Consider the following 25,651-nt stretch of genomic DNA (forward strand, 5'->3'; position numbering starts at 1 on the left):
CTGCAGCATCACCATACACTGTACACAAATGTTTATGGATGTTCACCAGTGTTTCCTTTTCTGCACACAAGAATTCAATAACAGCACACTGCTTGTAATGTGAACCATATGTAGACATCATTTTGACGCTGTACTATGGCTCTGCCATCTGCAAGAACGTTTTGAAACTTCACCGGCACACAGAACAAACATCAAATGTAAAGTACCAACAAGGAGGTTTGTCTGTATATTAATGGCTCCTTAAAAAAAAATGTGGAGTACTACTTACTGAACGACCCTCCTACGTTAGCAGGCAAGTGAACAAACCTTTTGTTGTTGCATATTGAACTCTTTTCTGCAACACCGATAGCTTTAATAATCGGTAATGAAAATCATTTTTCCTCAAATTGTGCTGGATTATTTATGACAAATTGTATTAGTGAATATATGCATTATGATGGCGCATTTAAAAGTCTAATTTTCTGCCAATATGATGACCACAGATGAACACCACATATTATTCTTACAGCTCACATTCGTACAATTAGTATTTTCTTTCAATGAGACAAATTACCCCAAAAAATTATTCCATAAGAGGTTATTGGATGAAAATAAGCAAAATATATCAGGAAGTTGGTATGTTTGTTTCCAAGACTAGCAAACATACAAAAAGAAAAAGTATCTGAACCTAACTATTTAAACAGCAGAGTAATATGCCTCTTGCGGTTCAAATTTCTATCAATATGTACACCCAAAAGTTTGGAAAATCCTACAATGTCTACTGTCTCCTGTTCATGTGATACATCAACTGTTGGTATGACTATTTGTTGTACAGAAGTGTTTTCTCAAAATTTTCAGAAAACCTCTTAACAACTCTTTGAAAACGCCATTAACAATCTCTTCTGTTTTCTCTCTATCATCTGCAAAAGTACCAATTCTGCTTGAGGAATAGGAGTGGACACAAAACTGAAACCTGTGAGACCCCTAATATTGTTTAAATAATTCAGCGCAACTTTTTGCATTCTGTTTATTAAATACCACACAAATCAGTTGTGTGTGAAGCCATTAATTATATAAACATCAAATTTCTCTAAGAGAGTAACATGCTCTACACATAATTGTGTAGAGCACTTCAGAAAGATCCCCAAAAATTCAAACTTTCAATATTATATTATTTAAGGCTGATGACTGAATGTATAAATAGAACTCTCAGTTGAGCAACACTTCTGGAATCCAAAAAGTGTGATGTGCTAAGTAAATTGTTTGTACTGAAATGTGAGATAATCTCAAGTACATTACTTCCTTGGTAACAATTGTAAAACGATGCTGTGTCATATAGTAAATAAGAATAAAAGAACCCACAGATGATGATATTTGTCGCTGAAACTAGTTTGGGAATGAATAAATAAATAAATAAATAACACAAGTGTTTTGTGATGTGTTGGTAAATGTGCCAACACCTTGTAGATAGAGGAGGCCGAAATGCACGCTATCTAACGCAGACGGGCGTGAATTCTGGAACAGGATAAGTAGTGAATTCTAATAAGAAAAGTATGCAGCTCCTCGAATACTTAACTTTTATATAGTCCTTTGGTTTACAATGTTCTTGATGAGACATTTCATACGATAACTATCCAACTATGTAAGGCTAATGGCGCCTTGCTAGGTTGTAGCCATGGACTTAGCTGAAGGCTATTCTAACTGTCTCTCGGCAAATGAGAGAAAGGCTTCATCAGTGTAGTCGCTAGCAAAGTCGTCGTACAACTGGGGCGAGTGCTATTCCGTATCTCGAGACCTGCCTTGTGGTGGCGCTCAGTCTGCGATCACACAGTGGCGACACGCGGGTCCGACATGTACTAAATGGACCGCGGCCGATTTAAGCTATCACCTAGCAAGTGTGGTGTCTGGCGGTGACACCACATTTTGCATCAAGATGGACCCACAATCCCATTTTGTTTTTCCTTGAATATTTTGGAAAAAGACATCTGTAAGTAAACTGGACAACAATTAAGTCTTTCTTGTCAATTTTCTTATAAAGAAATTTGACAATTGCATATGTTAATCTGTCTGGAAAAATTCCCTGTGCCAGTGATACATTACACATATCACTAAGGACATTGCTTATTAAGTTGGAACAGCTTTTCAAAATTCTCTTTGAAACTCTGCCAACACCACATGAGATTTTGTTCCTGAGAATTTTTATAGTTCTATTAAATTCAGTGAAGGTTTGGTGCTACTTCCAATAATACTGCTTAAAGCAGGCTGTTCCAGCTCGTCGGCTCTGTTGTGAGCCGCGGAGCGCTCCCTGCTCCAGGGAGCCGTGACGCTCGCTGTGGCCATCCAAGTGGGCCGGCTCGCCGGCAAGTGGCACGGCTGGCTGAGGCAGGCGGCAAGGCAAGCATTTTGATGTGCCAGCTGTGTCTTACAAGATCGACAACCTCATACTCTTGCCTGCTAAGACGTGGTGACATGCTAAACCAGGAAATATGATGTTCAGGAAATAAATAAGGAACAACTGTTTTTCAAATTTATTGGGCCTCTTTAGCTTGACATTTTCTTTTCATTACAAGATCGGAAATGTCTGGCGTCAAAGTGTTCGCAGCGTTAATGCGGAGGATGGCCTTCATTGTTTCATCCTGAAGAAACGATCGTTCCTTACTTTTTACTCTTTTCATTGCTGAGAAAAGCTGCTCACAACAATATGTAGATCCCAACATGCAGATGATCTGAGCGGCATTGTTGTGAAGCTTGGAAAATGTTTTTTGCTGTAATGAACGATACCATCGTGACAAATCCAATGTGTTGTAGTACCTCTCTTTCAACAAAGTTGAATTTTGCAAATCAATAATCTCCAATTGAAGTGACGATGACAAGTCGTCGGGGAAAACTGAAAAAGGAGTGCTGAACACCGTTTGTTCCATTTCCAAACTAGTGAGGTCTCAGAATTGTGTTTCAAACGACGTGATGAGCTACTTTAACTTTGCTTGGTAATCGCCAAAAGTAGTACCTTCAGGTAGTTTTAAAGAAGCAAGACGATTGGAGAACGTTAAATGTCCATTACTCATCTGCCTCTCAAATAAACGTAACTTTTCCATGAACACTTTGATCTGGTCATGCATGTCAACGATTAGCTGCCCTTTGACCTGCAATGACAGATTTAAATTATTCAGATGCACAGTTATGTCAGCTAGGAACGCCAGGTCTGATATCCATTTTATATCTTTCAGACAACGCATTTCTTCCACTTTCATTTTGAGAAAAAGGGATATTTCCTCACGAATCGCAAAGGGAACATCAAGAGCTTTTCCCCGACTCAGCCAACGAACTGTACTGTGGTAAGGTATATCCCCATATTCCGCTTCCATATCTTTCAGGAATCCTTTGGATTGGCGATGATTCATACCGTGACGCCGCACAAAATTCACACATTTCACGACATCTTTCATTAGGCCACCTAGCTCTACTGTTTCAGCACACAGTGCCTCTTGGCGAACAAAACAATGAAGAGTCAAAATGTCTTTCCTGAATTCGTCCCTGAGTTTATTTTTCAAACAAGAAGCAAAACATTGGTGACGCCTGATCATTTGTGGTGCAGCGTCTGTCGCTACAGAATGGAGCTTATCCCACGGCAAATTCATATTTGCCACTGATTCACAAACAGCTTCAAAAATGTCACGTCGTGTTGCGGTGTAATCGAGTGGTACCACACCCAAGAGTTCTTCAGTTACTTGCAGCTCCATGTCGGTACTACATACAAACACTGCCAGCTGAGCACAGTCCGATATGTCGGTGCTTTCGCCAAGCGCTAGCTAAAATGCAACAAAGCTCTCCGCTTTTTTCCTGAGCTGTGCCTCTAAATCCGCTGCCATATCCAGGATTTGACGAGACATTGTTTGCTTCAACAAGCAAACTCAGGCAAACCTCTTCAATTGCCTGCACCTTCCTTGGAAACAAACATTCTGCAACTGCTACCACGTATGATTTTACGAGTGGTCCCACCAAAAACGGCTTGTCACTCGTCGCAATGACATGAGCGATCCTGTAGCTTGCTCGAATTGCAGATTCAGTAGTGTTTTCTCCGCTCTCATTCACCTGAAAATTATAAACGCATTACAGAACACGAACTATACTGCATGTTTCGATACCCTCCGTATTACGCCTCCTGGTATGTTGTTCTTAAGCCTGCATGCAACGCCTTCTACCTGATCGTAGTGCATTGCGTGAAGACATGTATAATGTCGGTGTATATTTTACCTCCTCGCAGAATTAAATACTTTATGACATACAAGATACTGCAGACGACCATCCCTCTCAATGAATAGAAAGGCATCCTCCAATAGAGGTACAGGGCTCCCGTGGCTAGTCGTAGTTGTCATTGAACATGGATTATTGCGTCAGTTGCGGCTGCACGAGTTCGCTTTCCCCCTCCATGCGGGCTCCGAGCTGCCGCAGTGAGCGCTCCAGCTCCCTGGAGCTCGGTTAGAACAGCCTGGCTTAAAGTTTTGTGGAATGACATTTTAATATATTCCCTTCCTTTAACAGAATCATTTAATTCTTTCTTGCAGCTACAGTTGGAAACTGATTGTTACAAATACTTGCAACCTGTAAACTATCAGTCAAAAATTGTCATTTAGTTTAATTAATGCAGTATCTTGTACACTGACTGTCCTGTCTCCCATTCACAGTATTCCATGTATTTTTAATCTTATTCTCTAATATTTAGACAAATGCGCTATGTAATAAACTGAATTTGACATTGACATCTCTTTCTATGTATACCACATTCAATACCACTCTTTTAACTTAGTCTTAAATGGTTGTACTCTACCCTCATTAGTAGGCCTCACTACTTCATATGAACATGTCTCTAAGCTGCAGGCTGCACACTTTTTATTTTCATTAATTATGCATTGCAGTTCGATAGCCCATTAATAATTGGGAACACATTAACTGTTTCAGCCTGAGCGCTGTCTATAAAGGTGTTATCAATCACAGACCCACTATCATGCTACACCATCACTGGAAAAATTGCCACTGTGAAATGAAATGTCATGAAATCAGACTGAAACAGCCAAATGATTTCAGTTCATTTTTTCTGTCGGATTCTTTTATGAAATCTACACTGAAATCTCTACAAACTACTTTTTAGTTTTTGTCTGACAGATAGCTCAATAATGCATCTAGATTTCTCATATATAGCTGAATATTTCTAGATGGGACCAGCAGACTGTTACAATTACAAGAGGCGTATTCTGCAGTAACAACTCTCACGCACAAGCATCCATCTTTGGATCTACACAAAAAATGCTTGTTTCAACATTTTTTACTTTGTGTCCAACTTTTACATATGTTATAACTCCTCTTTTTCCATGTACACTCTACATGAAAATGATGCTATCTATAATCCCTTGTATTTATCTTTTCATCCCTATGGTTGTACGGCATTCAGAGAGGCAAAGAACATCTATAACTTCAAAACATTTCAAATCTTCAGGATACACAAGAAGCTAATATACCTTCTTTTTCAGCCCACTAATGTTGTGAATGAACCAATTTTACTTTTCTGGAAACTGTTACACATATTATTGGTCCTTTACTGCTCTAATTTCTTCCAAGACTGTCTGTCTACAACTTGACTCAAACCTAAAAGATGTGCCCCTCTGACTCATGACTGCTCTCTCTTGTTTACTTAGTCCAACAGTTCTTGCCGCAAAAAGTGCAGTAAATCTTCTCTCACTACCTGGCATATGAGAGAGGTGAGGTTGTGGTGGTCTTCCACAACTACCGTAGGTAATACAGTGGAGTAGGTCACACTTATTTTCCCTGTCTGTTTTCTGTCACATTTCTTTGTTGCACTAGCCGGCTCCTGCAATATTCAGATTCACAATGTGGAAGAGGGCCAAAACCATCTGTATGTAGGATTTCATGATTGCTCCATGATGTTGGGCCCTGTTCTTCAATTGTTTTATCACTAAGCAGACTTGTTGCTCGTTGTTATCAAACGTTTTCTTTATTTTGTCCTGGAATTGGTCCCAATTGTTGACCTTTGCTTCATTGTTCTTGAACCACTGCTGGGCTGTGTCATCAGCAAAAGTACACATTTGCCAAATGCATCATTTCATCCCATCTGTTGTATACGTATCTGGCAAATCTGTTTTATTCCTATCAGCCATTTCATCGGATCTTGACCAGTATCTCTGGAATACACTGATGGGTGCCTGATGTGCAGCCGACTTCCTTGCTGGTTTTGAAAGTCATTGTTATCCTGAAAATATGGTCCTTGAGAATGATTTACTGCGTGTATTCTGATTCCTAACAATGGAAAATTGTACTGAAATGCAGGAGGATCTGCAACGAATTGATGCATGGTGCAGGGAATGGCAATTGAATCTCAATGTAGACAATGTAATATGCTGCGAATACATAGAAATAAAGATCCTTTATCATTTAGCTACAATATAGCAGGACAGCAACTGGAAGCAGTTAATCTCATAAATTATCTGGGCGTAGGTATTAGGAGTGATTTGAAATGGAATGATCATATAAAGTTGATCATCGGTAAAGCAGATGCCAGACTGAGATTCATTGGAAGAGTCCTCAGGAAATGCAATCCGAAAACAAAGGAAGTATGATACAGTACACTTGTTCACTCACTGCTTGAATATTGCTCACCAGTGTGGGATATGTAGCAGGTAGGGTTGATAGAGGAGATAGAGAAGATCCAACAGAGAGCAGCGCGCTTCGTTATAGGATTATTTGATAATCGCAAAAGTGTTACGGAGATGATAGATAAACTCCAGTGGAAGACTTTGCAGGAGAGGTGCTCAGTAGCTCGGAACGGGCCTCTTTTGAAGTTTCAAGAACATACCTTCACCGAGGAGTCAAGCAGTATATTGCTGCCTCCTACACAAATCTCGCGAAGAGACCATGAGGATAAAATCAGAGAGATTAGAGCCCACACAGAGGCATACTGACAATCTTTCTTTCCATGAACAATAGGAGACTGGAACAGAAGGGAGAACCGATAGAGGTACTCAAAGTACCCTCCGCCACACACCGCCAGGTGGCTTGCGGAGTATGGGTGTAGATGTAGATGTAGGTGCATGGCTTCTACATTGCTTAATTGGAGCCAGAGCGATGTAGATTTTCTGAAGCCCCCAGCATCTCCACCAAACAATGCCAAGTCATAATCAGACTCAAATCCAAATCCAAAAGCAGGGTCATCAATGAAGTACAAAACTTAGCTCTGAAAGCAAATTTATTATAAACACCAACATACAGCTAAGGGAGAGTGCTGCTATTGATGCAAACACAGAATAGGCCAGAGCATACAAACATAAGAAATTTTGAAAGCCTTCCAGAAATGACTAACACTAAATAATAAATAGGTGCTACTGGTCAGGTTTGAACTGGCAGTCTGCAGTACGCTAGGCAGCAATGCTAACCTCTATGTTATGCTATGCGTTCACCCATGTGCTAGCAGTGATTAGCATTTCATCTGAAATTTTTATAGTGCCTTTCATCTGAATGCTGATGCTTGTAGTGTAATGGTAGTGCAGCTACAAAGTACTTCACTTTCTGACACACCAGTAATAACAGTTTGTCCAATAACATTTTCATGAAAGACATCTAGGGGAAACATGGCACATGTAGAACAGTGCAGTAGCACAAGTCTTGAGAAAAACAAGATTAGTGACTCATTGTGTAAAAAATGTTTAAAACGTGTGGTAAAAGGTATTCTGTACATGAAATGCAACTTTTGTTTGCACAAAAAGTGCACAAAAATATCGTTAAAACTGATCAATGACGTTATACAATGATCATGTCTGGATTGTTTACACGACGAAAATACATCACTAGCTTCGGAAGTGAAAACAAACGATGTTGTCATCACAGGACTACAAACAAAATTAACACTCTAAAATCAAAACTATTATTACAAAGAAAGAAAATACTGATATGAAGAATCACAAAATATGCATCTGTGTGAATTGTGAAAGTGAAAAACATAACTTCAAGACCACATGTACTGATAGGTCTATAAACAATCCAAATCAGTGCAATTCACAAAGAGATGAAGTAACAAATGCATCTATAGCAGCTTTAGAGCAAATCCAATGTGAAAACAAAAATTTTGGCAAACTTAGTGATATTTCACGACATTCCACAAATTCGTCTAAATGAATTTCTAATGACATAGGCCTGCAGTTAAACAGCACAAACTCTGATAATAAATAGCAGCGGTGTAGTGTTACTACAAGAAAAAGAAAATTAAGACTCAAAGTAAGGTTTCTGTAAATGGGAAATATGAATCTCTCTTCACAGGAGACCCTTACTTAAAAATATCGTTGTGACAAATACAACAGTTGACATGTGTCCAGGCATTCGCTGAATCAACTATCAACCATTTAAAATACATTCCTACTAAACAAAACTGTGCCAAAGTGAAATCAAATTTCAGGGGCACATTCGTGCATGTTGGGACAAACTCTGTTTGACACAGCAGTGAGGCCGAAATCATTAGTGAATCTCGAAACTTGATTCGTACTGCCAAATCTTTGTATAGTAACTCAAGTTTGGTAATAAGTGGTACCGTATTTACTCGAATCTAAGCCGCACTCGAATCTAAGCCGCACCTGAAAAATTAGACTCGAAATCAAGGAAAAAAATTTTTCCCGAATCTAAGCCGCACCTGAAATTTGAGACTCGAAAATCAAGGGGAGAGAAAAGTTTTAGGTCGCACCTCCAAATCGAAACAAAGTTCGCCTAGTTGTAATATGAGACACAATTTAGGTCGAATGAATGACGATACAGCTGCAGTAGTTTGGTTCGAGTCGTAAGCTTAGCAGTTACGGTTTACCAGGTAGCCATTGCTATGCGTCACGCGCTCCGTCCGTATTTATACGGATATCCTTCCTTTTCCACGTGCTTCGTCTGGTTTGAATTGATTGCTTATTTTTCTTTGATCTGATAAGAGCCGTTCTGTTTGTTATAGGTGTTTACGTCACTCTAAGCTGAAAATGCATTACTGTACTGTGTCATGCATTGTTTGTCGCATTCTGATAGTGCGTGTTTACGGCCTGTCGCCGCTCGCGGCGTGGCTTGCTTTTGTGCGCGCTACCGCCGCTTACAAATAAAAAATAGAGAGGAGTCGTCTCATTAGCGAAACATTTGTTGTTACTTACACTACTACTTTCTTTGATAATGATCAACAAGAACCAAATAATAGACTGCGTATGTTAGACGATGTTCTGAACGAAATTTTAGCGAAAATTTTTCTCCGTTTGAAAATTTTTGCAGGCGCCTCTTTAGTTCATTACATTCTGCACAGAAATTAGTCATCTTAGATTTAAAAATCTAGTCAATTGCCGTGCTTCATTTCTGACTGTATCACTATCAGGCATAAGAATAATACGAATATAAACATGACATGATATGTATATTCTTCCGCGTTTGCTGTTGTCTCACTCTGGTTTCGTAGTTTATTAGGCAGACAGGATTTAAATGAGATAATAGTAAACACGAAACAATACATGGCAAAATGTTTATAATCGTATTAATCTTATGGCGAAGAGAATACTACATGTGATTCACAATTCATAAAAGCTCCTATTAGCAACCATCTCTTCTCACAGGTAGGAAAAAATTCAGAACGTAGAGTTGGCCATATTGACAAACATCCCAAACAGTCTTGCCAGTCGGATTTTCGTAGTACATTGAAATGCTGCTACATTCGAAGATCAACAATACAGAATTTGTATTTACTTCGTTGGATAATGTACCAAAACGCAGTGGTCGAAACTCTGAGCGGAGGAAAAAGGCTCGTCTTCCACTTTTTTTTTTTATTTTATTTACTGACGCAGAGATTTTGATACCAGTATTTATCTTTGTGCCTACAAAGCATGCCTGTGTGACGCTACATATGTTCGACGGCAGAAGTTAGTTGTGGCGGCACCCACCAACATTTTTCAGAACTCCATCTTGCTTTGCACTCGATTCTAAGCCGCAGGCGGTTTTTTGGATTACAAAAACCGGAAAAAAAGTGCGGCTTAGAGTCGAGTAAATACGGTATTTTGCACAAAAGATCGGTGAGTGACTCTTACATATATAAAATAAACAATGGAATTACGGACCAGTGTGATAAAGTTGGTGTGGTATTTATAAACCCAAACAAATTTATAAGTAACAAATGCCTGGGTATAGATGACGTGCATCTAAATAGGCTAGGCTCAGTGACTCTGAGTAAAATGTTTTTGGATGTTTGCAAAATCATCAACAATCAGGGAAACTGGAAGTGTGGAAGAGATGTTAAAACAAAAGAATCAACTCAAAATAAAAATTATAAATATATTCCAACAAATGATTTACTTAAAAGTAAACAAAACAGTGATAAAGATTTTCTAATGCATTGGAATATAAATGGTATAACCTCAGATTTTTGTAACCCAAGTTATTTAAAAATTGATGAACTCCAAGTTTTACTTTCAGAATGTTCAAATTTAAAAATTGTATGTATAAACGAACATCAGCTGACATACGGCAATATAGGGACTCTAAACAAAATTGAACATTTTAAAGTTGCCAATAGTTTTTGTAGAGGTAACAGATCTCTTGAAGGCAGCTGTATCCTTCTAAATGACTCAATAATTTTTAAATAGAGAACTGAGTTCAGTTGTTTGAATGAGGAAGGTAATTTTGAAAGTTGTGCTGTGGAGCTAATTGACTTTAATACTGTAATTGTTTCTCTGTACAGAATTCCTGGAAGTGCTGTAACAAAATTCTTTTTATCCAAATTTCAATGTTTATTAGAAAGACTAAAGAAAGAAAAATAATGTAATTGCAGCAGACTTTAATATAAATGTATTAAATAATAATAATAATAATAACACTGTAAATTTTTGTGATTTAATTCAGAAATATGCTTTTAATTTAAATTTCACTGAATGTACTAGAAGAAATAGCCACTCTGAAACATGTATTGACAATATTCTGACAAATTATCAGTTCGAGGATGGAAGCAAATTATGTTTAGATTTAGGCATATCAGATAATTCAGCACTACTCACAGAGCTTCCAAAAATATGGAAACCAAAGTACATGAAAACATGTTTTAAAAGGAACTTTAACAAAGAGAATGTAAATACGGTATATTTTCTAACAAACTGAGAACTATAAATTGGCCTCTAAATAATAGTGTGTCAAGTGAAAAAATTTTAAAACATTCCTAAAGTGTTTCCTAGATGTTTTCAATGAAACTTTTCCCCCCTCAAACCAGGTGACAGAGTGGCCAATAAAATAAATTGCTTTAGTCCAAGAATAAAAGTTTCTAATGCCAGGAAAAGACAGCTTCGCAGTGAGTTAAAACATAACAAAAATGCTGACTTTGTGGGGTATGTAAAGAGATATAAGAATACATTCAAAAAAGTTGTACAGTTAGCAAAAAAAAAAAGGCTAACAACGTGTATATTAGTAAACATGAAAATAAATGAAAGGCAATTTCGGGTGTTGTCAAATCTGAGTTGGGAGTAAAGAACAAGTGCCAAGAAACTGTCCAAATAAAAATTAAAAATCATATAATTATAGGTCCTTTTCAAATGTCAAACTGTTTCAATGAGTTCTTCATAAATGTGGCAAAATCAGAAGTAGGTATCACAGCCCACCAGGACAAGGTAGATGTCAACTTTGTAAATATAAAACAAAATGCAAGCCTTAAAACATTCAAAAGACTTATCCCAAAAGATGTAGAAGATGCTATAGTGACTTTGAAAAACAAGAAATCAGCTGGGTGGGATGAAATTCCAACCACTGTAGTCAAGACTGTTAATAACATCATTTCTCATCCATTGGCTAAAATTATTAGTCAGTCATTTGAGGAAGGATATTTCCCTGATGTGTTAAAATATGCTGAAATAAGACCATCATTCAAGAAAGGCTCACCAGATGACATGGGAAATTACTACCCTATTTCTCTGCTGCCAGTTTTTCCTAAGGTGATAGAAAAGATTGTTGCAAAACACCTTGAAAACTTTCTTATAGAAAACAATATTATGTTTAAAAATCAATTTGGATTTCAGAAGGGGAAAAATACAATAAATGCTATCAGGGAATTCACTGAAAAGATAAGCTCTGCTTTAGACAGGGGTAAAAAGGTCACAGGTATTTTTTGTGATTTGGCCAAAGCTTTTGATTCGGTCAATCACTTGCTACTTCTACACAAGCTAGAGAGGTATGGGATCGTGGACAGGACATTGCGGTGGTTCAAATTTTATTTGTCAGAAAGAAAACAGAGAGTTATTCTAAGTTGAAATGGAAAAAAATCATTCTCGGACTGGAAAAAGAATTGTACAGGAGTCCCACAGGACTCAATTTTAGGGCCTTAGCTTTTTCTGCTGTACATAAATGATTTACCTTTAAACATTGATGTTCACTGCATTTTATTCGCGGATGACACCTTGGTTTTAATTGAAAATGACAATTTAGAACAAATTCATGGTACTGTGGAAAATATAATGGGAAACCTAGAATTATGGTTTCAGCAAAATGGATTAAAACTCAATGTCACAAAAACACAATTAGTGCAGTTCAGTGCTAAATCATCATCAGCATCTCCCACAAAAACAATGCACAGGGATCAGGAAATGACAGAAGTAAGTTATGTAAAATTTCTGGGTCTAAATCTTGACAAAAATTTAAATAGGAAGGCACATGAAGACTTCTTAGCAATCAAACTAAACAGCCTAGCTTATGCGATGAATGTCTTATCTGGTTCCACCCTTATGGACATCAGGAAGATAGTCTACCACACCTACTTTGAGACTATAATTCGATACGGAATAATTTTCTGGGGAAACTCTGTGAACAGCCCAAGATAACACTTCAAAAGAAAATAATAAGAAACCTGTGTTTAGTCCAAAAAAGAACATCATGTTACCCACTTACACTTCGAAAGAGAATAATAAGAAACTTGTGTTTAGTCCACAAAAGAACATCATGTCACCCATTATTTAAAAAATTAAAAATATTAACCATTCCTTCTCTGTAAATCTATGAAATTTTAATTTTCATCTATAAAAATCAAAACTCATTTGACAATTTTCATTTCAACCACAATTACAGCACTCGCCACAGACACAGTTTCAAACTTCCCTCCCATAATTTAAAACTTTATATTCAAACACCATTGTACACGGGGTTAAAAATTTACAATAAATTAAATAACACAAATCTGTTAAATATGGAGTTTGGCAATTTGAAAAGAAAAGAAACAACACAGACTATGTATTGTATAATAAATTGTTAATATATTGTATAAATTGTATTGCAAGTTACAAAATGACTGTAAGTGTTATATATATTCTTGTTAAATTGTTCGTGTGTAAAAATGCAGGAATACCTGCTGAAATATGTTAATTATTATAATCTTATTTTTTAAGGTAATCTGACATGTGTGCAATACAAAAATCTTTGATTTGTAACTGTACGTTATGAGATGAATAAACTACATTCTACATGGCAAACTTCATTTACCAGATTTCATGGCAATATTACATGGCAGAAAAACTACACGAAAAGAGTAGATCAGATTTAGGAAGGGCTTATCCTTTACTGCTGTTAAATAAACTGCCTCAACTACTGTTTGTCCTATGTCACTCTGTGATTCACTAATAGGTCAATAAATCAGGGTGCAGGGCTAACAAAACACAATGTCTTGTGGTGCAGTTTGAAGTACAACAACTTTTCATATGACAGCGGCCATAAAAGCATCCTCCTTCCCTAAGATGGAGCAGAAGGTTCATTTGTGCTCAATCATGAGGTTATCATAACCCTATGTATTGTAATTAGAAATGAATGTGGTTAAAATGTCTGAAACATCATAAAGAGGTAAAATACAATATTGCATACTATTCCACTGCCTATTCTCTCATCTCCATCTGCACAATCACACTGTTACACAACTTTTAAGATACTATAAATCTGATCTTCACTTATAAAATTTTCTGTTAAAACATAAATAATACAAGTAGGAGGCTAAACTAATGACAAAGGTGTATATCACTGGCTGATCACTTACAAAAAATATAGATGAGCCAGCACTCAGACACCACATAAAAAACGCCCTCCTAATATTTTTGGGATCAAATCAGGCATTTCACACAATCTTAAAATAATATCACATGAATCACATTTCCACCTAAAATAGATTGTAAATCTGCAAGTAAATTAGCCACTGCACTCTTTTCTGAATGTAACTACTGTGATCTGTACACCACATGCACCACATACTGGAGGGTCCCTCTCACTGGAATAAGAGCCATTCTTCTTCCAAAGGCTTTGTACCTCACCAGCAAGGTGACAGTGTGTGGAGCGGCAGTATACTGAACCACTTTTCATTACGCACCTCCTTGGCTGCTAAATCTGCCAACTTGTTTCCAGGATTTCCCCTGTGCCCTTGTACCCAGAAAATGCGGCCTTCATGCTCGGCATCTGTAGGTGAAGCAGAGCATCCTGTATACTCTGGACTGCTTCATTTGCTGGGCACAAGCATTGTGGAGAGTGAAGTGCTCCCAGGGATTTTGAAAAGATTAGGAATTTGGCCATATGAACACATCTCACCTGTTTCAGTGTCCTGAAGATTGGGTACAATTCTGCATCATACACAGTGCACTCTTTAGGTACTAGGATCTTGAGGACACAATCAGAGAAAATGACAGAGCTGCTAAGATGGTCCCCATGCTTACACCCATCTGTGAATACAGCTATGTAGTCACACAGCTTATTTAAAATTTCGAAACACATTCTATTAAACAAATAAGCATGAATTGCCTCTCTTATGAAAGAATCTATTTCGGTTTATTTTATTTTATTTTAATTTTTTTAAAGCATGTGTACTAAATTTCTCTTACAGTTGTAAGGTTAATTTCTCCACCAACAACAGTATGAAGAAAAATTTAGTACACACGTTAAAAACTGAAGCATATCCATTTACAAACTAAGGCAGCTACACACTATAACAGTTTTCCTAACTATTGTACAGGGCAAACTGGAAGGGCTATTAAAGTCAGGTGTAAGGAGAAAGAAATGTGGCAACATAAATAATAATTCTTTTGTACAGCAAAGTCTTCTAGTCTCCATGGTGTGTGTTAGAGAAGCAGCTCATGTTCAGCAAAAGTGGAACTGTACACATTTTCCCCATCTTTACTTTGCAGATGCTCTTTATAGCTTACTTTTAAAGGTTTCTAGTCTGACCTATGTAATAGTTCGAGCAATCATTATGTCTAATTTTATAATCACCAAAGTTAACGAAACAAAAATTTTTGATAATATTATGTAATTGGAAGGCAAAATATCTACTCACCAAGCAGTGGCAGGTGCAAGAAGGTTATAATTAGATAAGCTTTCTGAGCCAGTGGCACCTTCTTTAGGCAAAATATAAACTATCAAAGGGAGAGCCATCTGTGAAATGACATGACATATACCAGCTGTTATGTAAACACTGTTCGGCCTTTTACATTGGCATTACTACCACCAAATTATCAGTTAGGATGAATGGCCATAAGCAGAGGGTGTATACTGGCAACACCAATATCCTGTTGCAGAGCATGAACTACAACATGACAACTGTGATCTCAGTGCCCGTTTCACCACACACGCCATCTGGATTCTTCCCCCAGACACCAGCTTCTCGAACTTAACAGGTGGGAACTAGTGCTACAACATGTCGTTAGTTCTCACCATCCACCTTGCCTAAATTTACATTAATTTCTTCAGTCTTAGCATTTCTACTCCTTTATTCACTCCATTTTAACTTTCTATATCTTTCATTTCATACCTTTTCTTTCCCCCTCCCACCTCTATTACATACAATGCACTCTTATTAATTTATGCTTGGTGTTCAAGCAATAATCTTTGTCTTGCATATTACCCTGTCTTTCTCCATTAAGCTCTCAGGTTTTCAAATCTCGTCCGATGCAGTCCCCAACCATCAGTGTTTCCTTCTCATCCCATGCGATAAGTCTCCCCTGACCAGCAGTTCTGGGAAACTTTCCCAAAACCTACCCCTTTTCCTGGACTTTTCCAGTTCTTTTCATACACTCTTCCTTCACCTTCAACCCTTCTGTCTGAAGGAGGAGCCACTGGCTCTGAAAGCTTGCTTAATTACGACCCTCTTTTATGTGCGTTCTGCTGCCACTTGGTGAGTATCTATCCAATTAAACGATAAAGTTAGTGAAACAATCTTGTGTTCTGATTGTATTGGTTGGACTTACTGCTCTCACTTCCCGTCTTCATACCACTTTTGTCTGCATTTGAGCAATTAACAACAGTTTGTTTCTTTACAATACGATTCTTAGCCCAAGGATTGCGTACGTGATGCTAGTGCATTAGCTTATGTTGTTGAAGCACTACTTAATGATGACCATGTTGTTGTGGATGTTTTTAATATTATGGAGGTGAAATTTTACATTTTAGTGATGCATTTTGGCCATATCTCAACATGCTTCCATTACAACATGTAACCCAGTTAGTTTGAATAATTTTTGTATTTGTAATGAGTTGTTATTGTTCCTGTATGTATTTAACTTAACATGTATTCACTGTAAATCTGTTTAGGTTGCCATTCTTTTCCTTTTGAAGATGACATTTTTATAAACATTGAAACCATGGTCAAGATGTTTAAATAAACCCTTCACTTTGCAATTGACTGGCTGTTTATTATTTCTTCATGAAGGCAACCCATTAATTTCTGAACAAACATATCTCTTTGATGAACACTTAATCATAACAGGTCTGAAATAGCAGGTGTTGAGACCACGTTTCACAACCTGTGACTGCGAACCTGCTGGTGATCGCTGAAGGAGTGACGCCCACTACTATTCTCTGGCCCACCAGCGATGCATCCCCTTAGGGAGGGATTGTGGGGTGGGGAGGTGAGAAGGATATCAGTCTTTGGGGCTGTTGTCTTTCCTTCTCATTTTCACTTCACTGCCCCTTATAGATGGAATTACATTTGAGTACCTAGTAACTCATAAATATATTTGTAGCTTGTATATAACAACTACTACTTGCAAGTTAGTAACCAACGAGTGTATGTGTTATTTATGTATGCAACTACTCCCTCACATAGTCCTTTTCTCCAATAAGGTTATCCCTGTAGTGGAGGGTACAGCACTTCAGCATTGAAGTGGCAATATGTTTAAAATGTGTTTCTGCAAATACACAAACAGAGGACTTCCCTGTACTAGGAGTTTCAGTTTCTCTACATGTGTCTGGAATCCACTGTTTCTCTGTAGTATGGAAGCCATTTTATTAGGGGGGAGGGGGAATCCTGCCATGGTTCGGGGATTAGTTAGAAGTCTGTGGCATTGCCTCAGCCATTCTTCTCATTCCATAGTTGTCAAAATGAAATCCTTAAATCCATAAGATAGAATTAGATGTGCCAGCTCTTAAGCTTTGCGAACAATTTTCTTGTGTGTTTGACACTTCTATATCACTTTCACTGTCAGGGAAGATTTCAGAGCAACTGATATGGCACTGACACTGCTTTCATGTTAACTTGAGTCTATGTCTTGAGAAGCTAGAAGTTCTATAATGTTGGCACCCATAGAACACTGGACTGGGTATACAAGACCTCCCATTTAAATGGATAGATTCTGTCTTGACAAACTTTGCAAGTACTGTTTTATTAAATGTAAGAATACAGGCAACTTTTCTCACACATTCATCATCTACTCTTTTCATCTTTTTTGCATGTACACTTCTTGATCCCACTTTTCTTTCACTGCTTCTTTTGGAAAGTCTATAATATGCCTGCATGATACTACACCATCTTGGCTGCAGGTTGGCTGATTGGGGTTAAGGGACTAAACAACAAGGTTATCAGTCCATTGATCTAGAGGCAATTTGTCCGGAATTAGCGAAGTCCACAAAGTACGTGTCTGAGGATGAAAGGACATAGGAGAGGTAAGAATGAGGCACTGAAGGCAATATTAATGCCATAGCTGAGAAAGATTTTATAGAGTTTATGGATATGATTGGTACGTAGGTCGGAGCAGATGAAGGCTCTCCCAGGCTCCATTCAGTGGTGAGAAAGGCCCCACCCCACATCCAACCCCCGCAATCCCAAGGGCGAAAACAGTTACAGAGCAAAGAATGTCTCCTAGTCGGCATATTCAGGACAGTAAAAGTGAGAAACCTAAAAATGCAATGAAAATCAGTTGGACCATCAGTAAAAAAAATTTATGAGAGAAATAGGTAAAGTAGCAAGTGCGTGTCCCCGAGACTCTACATACGGAGGGAGTTGCCCGACCCAAAGCCAACTTGCATCTGCTCCAGTGTAGTCAAGGCATTATAGAGCACCATATATTCAACAGAGCTACCTCAACAATGGAAAACAGTGTATGACAGTAAAGGAGACAAGATGAAGCAAGAGAGGGGTGAAACAGGAAGCTGGAAAAGGATGTAGGGTTAGGGGTCCCCAGAGCCAGCATGCGGTGCGAGATGCCCCAACCCACCCACCCCATCCCTGCCTCAAAGGTAGCTTAAAACTTTACACCTGAAAATAAAAAGCACTTTCACAGAGGAAACAGAGAACCACTTCAATAATTCGTGAATCGTCTGTCAATACGTGAAGCACAGAATTCAGAAGACCGTGCTTAGCATGGTGGGCCAGAAGAAGTGGGATTCCCCCAGGATCTGAACTACCATCTGTAATATTCCACAACTATAATGTGGGGAAGGCTCACTACGTAAAATAAAACCATGGATTAGCCTGGTATGACCACTGTGGAAGCGACATACAACAGTGGATTCCTTCCAGGAGCAACAGGAGGAAGAGTGTCATCCTGCGACAGTCTCCTCGGTAGTGTGAAATTTATTAGATGAGACAGTAGCCAACCAGATGTAATTCCATCTCTGAGTAAGCAGGGATCTTATTTGCACCTGCAAACCTGCATCTGGTATTGGTAAAGTGAACAGTGGGTGAGTAATCGTTCCTCTAGCCAAATGGTTGGACTAAGCTCAGTGAGAGGGTCATTAACAGCAGAGATCACAGGGTGACAAGAGAAAAATTGGTCAGTGCTCTGAAGAATGCTTATTAAGTAACTACATATTAAAATGCGGTAAAAGGAGACCCATTTAATAAAGAGAAGGGCTCTGTTAATGGCAATCAGTTCTGCCATAAAAACACTAAATTTTCCTACCAATGATTAGTGTTCTTGAATGGTAGAGGTTTAATGGTATATCCTGTCTTATCCATGGTTTTAGAACTGTGAGTGTAAGGATTCAGTGCAGTAATGTGTTTGTTGTAAATAAGTATTATAGTAGTTGTATTACATGTTTATTACTTTATAAATAAATAAAAAACTTTTTTATTTTAAATTCAGTGCATTAGTATTTGTAAAATGACTCTTTCATATAGTGTTAATTAAAAAATGATGATCATTCCACTTGGGACCAGTGGAATGGTACATTAGCTTATTTGTTGTAGTTGTAAATATTTGTCATGTATTGTTCTTCTGACATGTTCCACATCCTAGAGGACCTCCTCACTACAGATCAATTGGAATGAAAGTAAATCTCATCTAAAAAATCTGCTAACAAGTTCGCAGATCTATAGTCGCAAGTCAAGCTATATCTTCGTGTGAAACAACTGCATTTCATTGTCATTGAGATGTGAAGTCCTTACACTTCTAGCTTACTGATGCACATGAATTTGGCCTTTAAATAAGCATACTTCTGGTTAGATCCGACATCATAGACACTGAGTTGTCATCAGCTGCAAGTGCAATAATTGATTTTCCTATGTTTTGTTCTCTGATGAAGTGAATTCACTTTTCAGTGGAAGCTGATAATTAATCTTTAAGTTTAAAGCTGTCGAAGTGTTAAAATGTGGACATGGAAAAGTAAGCATTATTATTTTACACTCAGTTTCCTCTGTAGGTTTCATGGCTAGAGAAAGGGAATTTCTTGTTGACAGGAACTTAATGGAAGAGTTTGCCTGATAAATTCCTCTCACATTTAGAATTACTGTGTGGATTGCTTAAAAAATCTTACTCTCTTTTATTCAATTTAAGTTGAGAAAGTGAGACTATGGACATGGAATATGTGAAATATTGGAAGAAAATTGCTTTGTCTTGAGAACATGGTACTACAATCAATTTTAATGCAGATAAAATCAAACAATGGAAAATCCAGGATGGAATGTAACAATACAATTGTTAATGCAGATAAACAGTTTATTTTTTCGTGTTACCTACTTCAGGCTCTTCCTCATCACCACCAATGAGCTTTGAGGGGCCACTGATCACCCCTACACTGTATGTTGATGACTTTTGCATTTGGTGCAGCTCCCACTCATTAGCCCCACCTGAATGGCAGCTCCAAGGCACCATCTGATTGCCACCGTGTGGACTCTTTCTCATGGTTTCCAGTTCTCTGCTGCAAAAACAAGGGTCAAGCATTTTTGTCATCATACAATGGACCACCTGATCCAGAACTCTACTTGTTTACCCAGCACTTGGAAGTTGTTGCACAGTAATGTTTGTTGGGCTTCCATTTTGATAAGAAGCTGGCTTGGTTGCCTCATATTCATCAACTCAAGATAGTTGCAAGCAAAAGCTTAACATTCTCTGCTTCCTTGCCCACATGTCTTGGGATGTAAATCTTACCTCTTCAGTTCGGATGGAACCAACTCTTGGTGTCCCATACAATCCCCATTTGTCAGTTCCCTGATCATCACTCACATCCCATTCTTTTTGCATATGAGTGACATCAGCCTCCTCATACCCACTCTCAAGTTGGTTTACCATTTCCAGTGCATCTCAGAGCCCTCTGCCAGGATCCCTGCCTCTCCTCCCTGGAATGAGTGTCATGTGTTTTCTCATGCACCTCCCCCTCCGCCCCATCTTGGTTGTTGCCCAAGTCAAAAATTAGGACCGATTGATCTCTAGGTCCTAAAGTCTCTGTCACACCCCATGACCTTTTGGCATCTGTTACATTCAGTTCTTCAGCAGTTTCAGGGTGCTGCTGTCTTTTATTTATTTATAAAGTAATAAACATGTAATACAACTACTATAATACTTATTTACAACAAACACATTACTGCACTGAATCCTTGTGAAGATTATTCTTATTCCTATAATTCATTCCAAGAATTGAGCTGTTGGTTTGTAAAAGTGATATATTTTTAATGACAAATTTCATTAAGGAATAAATATATTGGGAAGCAGTAATTTGTATCCCTAGTTCCCTAAACAGGCTTCTGCAGGATGTCCTTGAGCTCACACCACATATAACTCTTACTGCACGTTTTTGTGCCTGGAAAACTTTAGCTTGGCTTGATGAATTACCCCAAAAAATAATCCCATATGACATTATGGAATGAAAATAAGCATAGTACGCCAGCTTTTTCATTTTTAAATCCCCTATGTCTGACAAAATTCGCATTGCAAACAGAGATTTGTTAAGACGCTTCAGCAGTTCTGTTGTGTGCTCCTCCCAGTTGAATTTATTATCAAGCTGTAATCCCAAGAATTTAACACTGTCCACTTCTTCTATCTTCTTGTCATCGTATGTTAGACATATACTTGTGGGACAACCCTTACAAGTTCTGAACTGCATGTAGTGTGTTTTTTCAAAGTTTAGTGACAAAGAATTGGCTAGGAATTGGCAGAGATTTCAAAATTATTCATTGAAACACTGTAATTTGATGTCAACTAAAAGAATTAGTTGTTAATTACTTTCATTTACTCTGTTAGCAATTCAGCATAATGTGTTTGAAAACAAAGGGACTCACACATTTGCATATTAGGAATTTTGTTAAAATTGGCTTTTAATTTTCACATTGTTTCATACCTATTACTTTCTTAAAGTGGGAACAGTTAAAAGCTACGAAGAGAAATATTTTATAAAGAAAGTAATTTCTTAAAAGTAGTTCTTTAATAGAGGGTTTTACAAAAATTCCTTTTTATGGTTTTTAGAGTAAGAGAAAGGAAAAAATACCTGAAAAAATCATCAGTTTTGTATAAACATAACTGGTTCTGTGTCTGTTTTGTTTTTATGGTGCACCTGTGCTCAGTCTTTTTTCTGGTAGTACAAAAGTTAGTCAAGAGCATGAGTTCATAGTGGCTTTTCTTTTTCTGTTATTATCTTCCACACTTCCCAATGCACTTCTGTTGTGCCTTTTTTGTCCCAAACAATAAAAATGAAAACTCACAATATAGCATAATTTTGTTTTTTGTGTTCCCACTGAGCAGGAAGTATAATCATTCTATTTATATTCAATGGTTTTCAGAACACGGTTAGCCAAAGGAAGAAAAGAGAAAAACTGTTCACATTAAGATACTTACTGTCTTATATCCATATTGTCAATATCATTCTTAGTATCAGGTTTTACCATGTCTACAATTCGTGAAATGAGAGGCAGTATAATATCAGTCCAAGATTGGGACAAGCCTTCTGAATTCAGCAACTGCCTCAGAAGACTAGATTCAAGGTGGCTGTAAGCATTCCTAGAAATAAGAAGACCAGTCAGGTTATTAAGAGAGAAGATGAACCAAACACAACAATTAAAACATATTCTGGTAATTAATATCACAATGAGACTGTTGTTGTCTTCATTCCTAAGACTGGTTTGATGCAGCTCCATGCTACTCTATTCTGTGCAAGCTTCTTCATCTCCCAGTACCTACTGCAACCTACATCTTTCTGAATCTGCTTAGTGTATTCATCTCTTGGTCTCCCTCTACGATTTCTACCCTCCACGCTGCCCTCCAATGCTAAATTGGTGATCCCTTGATGCCTCAGAACATGTCCTACCAATCGATCCCTTCTTCTAGTCAAGTTGTGCCACAAACTTCCCAATCCTATTCAATACCTCCTCATTAGTTATGTGATCTACCCATCTGCTAATTTATATATTCCTGTATTGTTTGAAGTTTATATTGCTAATTTATATAAACTTCAAACAATACAGGAGAAACTACATGTAAATTTATATAAAATTCAAATAACATACGAGAAACTACTTGAAAAACCTATGGAAAATAGGAATATTCACCTAAATTATGAAATAAAATCAAATAGGGTCCTTGGAGTTTTTCACGGTGGCATGCTTCAATAAAATCTTCTCGGTTTGAAAGCCATGTAACTTCCAATATACACACTCGAGCTTTCCGTAACTGTCTCTGCCATTAAAATCATTGACTCCCAGGGTTGGCATAGTTTTCTGCTTATATAGATTAAATCCAGTGTCTGAAACTTCCAGACAAGATCTGATTGACACTTTTGCATTAGGTAAGTTGGGCAGTTCCTAACAGCTTTGTCCCGCCATCGGACCGAGTGATATCAGATGGCACAAGCACCCAACAACATGTCTGAAACTGCTGCTCCTGCATCAACACAAGCTTCAAGACTCCATACTTGCTTTTGTTCAATGTCTGAAGCCCACCCCCACACCCTGCTAAGTGTGTATCCCTGGTCTCTGGTAAAACTGTGGTGTCACCGCCAGACACCACACTTGCTAGGTGGTAGCTTAAATCGGCCGCGGTCCATTTAGTACATGTCGGACCCGCGTGTCGCCACTGTGTGATCGCAGACCGAGCGCCACCACAAGGCAGGTCTCGAGATACGGAATAGCACTCGCCCCAGTTGTACGGACGACACTGCTAGCGACTACACTGACGAAGCCTTTCTCTCATTTGCCGAGAGACAGTTAGAATAGCCTTCAGCTAAGTCCATGGCTACGACCTAGCAAGGCGCCATTAGCCTTACATAGTTCGATAGTTATCGTATGAAATGTCTCATCAAGAACGTTGTAAACCAAAGGACGATATAAAGTTAAGTATTCGAGGAGCTGCATACTTTTCTTATTAGCATTCACTCCTTATCCTGTTCCAGAATTCACGCCCGTCTGCGTTAGATAGCGTGCATTTCGGCCTCCTCTATCTACAATGTGTTGGCACATTTGCCAACACATCATTGGCGACGAGACAACGGAAAGGGTCTTGTTCTTTCTAATTGCTTACATTTACTTGTGTCATGGCTTCGCCAGATGTACTGTCCGAATTTTATCGCTTGCAGAATCAGCAGACGCAGGCGTTATTGGATGCCCTTGGACAGCTCGTCCACGGTCAACGTGCACTGCACACCGATGCGGCAGCCGCCGCTTCACCGCTACCGCAGCCACAACTCGCAGTTGCACCGCCTTTTAGGCCCTACGACCCAGACGTGGAATCCTGGACGGAATGGTCACGCCAGTTTGGATTTCATCTCGACGACTACAGAATTCAAGGTAACGAGCGGCAGCCTCACTTATTGTCTTGTGTCGGCGTGCAAACGTACCGTGTGATAGTGAAATTGTTTCCCCAACGCGACGTAGCAACTCTGTCCTACGAAGAAATTTTGTCGGCATTGGACGCCTATTTCAAAGAAACAGTTAATATAGTTGCAAAAAGGTATACTTTCTTTCGTACAAAACGTACGGCCGGTCAAATTAGTAGGGAGTGGGTTGCAACATTGCAAGGCCTTACTAGGGATTGTGCGTTTGAATGTGACTGTGGCCTTCCTTATTCAGATACAATGGTACGTGATGCAATAGCACAGAACGTTTCTGATGTTCGCATACGGGAGCAGATTTTGACACTCGTCAATCCCTCCCTTCAACAAGTGATAGACATATTAGATAGACAAGACACGCTTGACTTTGCTCAGGAATCGTTTGCACCTTCGCCAGCCGTGTGTAACATTAACCGGCCCGCCGGGCGCGCTGCGCGGCCCGGTAAACTGCCCTCGCACACGTCCGTGCAGCTGCCGCCACGCTATAAACCAGGTGTGCCGCGCCAGCACACACATGCAGTGAAATCATGCCCGCGGTGTGTTACTAGACATTCGCGTGAAAATTGCCCATCACGCCAAGCTATATGCTTTTTCTGTAATAGGAAAGGGCATGTTCAAAGTGTTTGCCAGAAAAAGCTCAGATCAGACAGACACAACCATTCCAGGCCCTTTGCTTCGCGCCAGAATCGAACCAAGGACACTCAGGCTCGTGGACCTTCGCCCATGGACATTCATGTAGTTCATTCCACTTCGTCCAGTGCCACTTTTTCTAACAGTGACTGTGTTCGGCCCACAAATACTGTGCGTCGCCGTCGCCGGAAATCACGTCAAGTAGCAAGTGATGCTGTACCTGTATCAGTTCAAATTGCACGAGACAGTCGCTCTTGTCGTCAGCAGGACAATAAACTTTTTGTAGATTTGGACTTTAATGGCAATGTGATCCCATTCCAGCTCGATACCGGAGCTGCAGTTTCATTGCTCAATCACGACACGTACACACAACTGGGCAAACCTCCATTGCGTGCCGCAAATGTTCAGTTAAAAAGTTATTCAGGACAGCAGATCCCTGTGTTAGGACAGTGCACTCTTCTTGCAACATACAAGGGACAAACGAAACTTGTGTCATTTTATGTTCTTCATTCTTCTACTGCAGTGAACTTGTTTGGTTTAGATTTATTTCAATTGTTTAACTTGTCTGTAGTAAATCAGGTCCTATCAGTGAACCAGACTGTGCCTTCAGACAGTGTTCCTCGTCTGTGTGAAGAATTTGCAGACATTTTTGCACCGGGCTTAGGTTGCGCTAAAAACTAGGAAGCACGTTTGGAACTGAAAGTAAACGCGC

General features: G+C 38.7%; 1 protein-coding gene across 2 annotated transcripts in view; it reads right to left on the reverse strand.

Annotated features, from left to right (window-relative positions):
- The window catches only part of LOC126475111 (1-phosphatidylinositol 3-phosphate 5-kinase), a 372,610-nt gene that overhangs the window by 215,966 nt on the left and 130,993 nt on the right, over nucleotides 1–25,651 (reverse strand). For both annotated transcript variants that reach the window (XM_050102696.1, XM_050102695.1), the window contains exon 10: nucleotides 22,323–22,484. In XM_050102696.1, the coding sequence (XP_049958653.1) occupies nucleotides 22,323–22,484 (162 nt within the window). The remainder of the gene's footprint in view (nucleotides 1–22,322; nucleotides 22,485–25,651) is intronic.

Source organism: Schistocerca serialis, chromosome 4 (genome assembly GCF_023864345.2).
Source record: "Schistocerca serialis cubense isolate TAMUIC-IGC-003099 chromosome 4, iqSchSeri2.2, whole genome shotgun sequence".
In the NCBI taxonomy this organism is placed as follows: Eukaryota; Metazoa; Arthropoda; class Insecta; order Orthoptera; family Acrididae; genus Schistocerca; species Schistocerca serialis.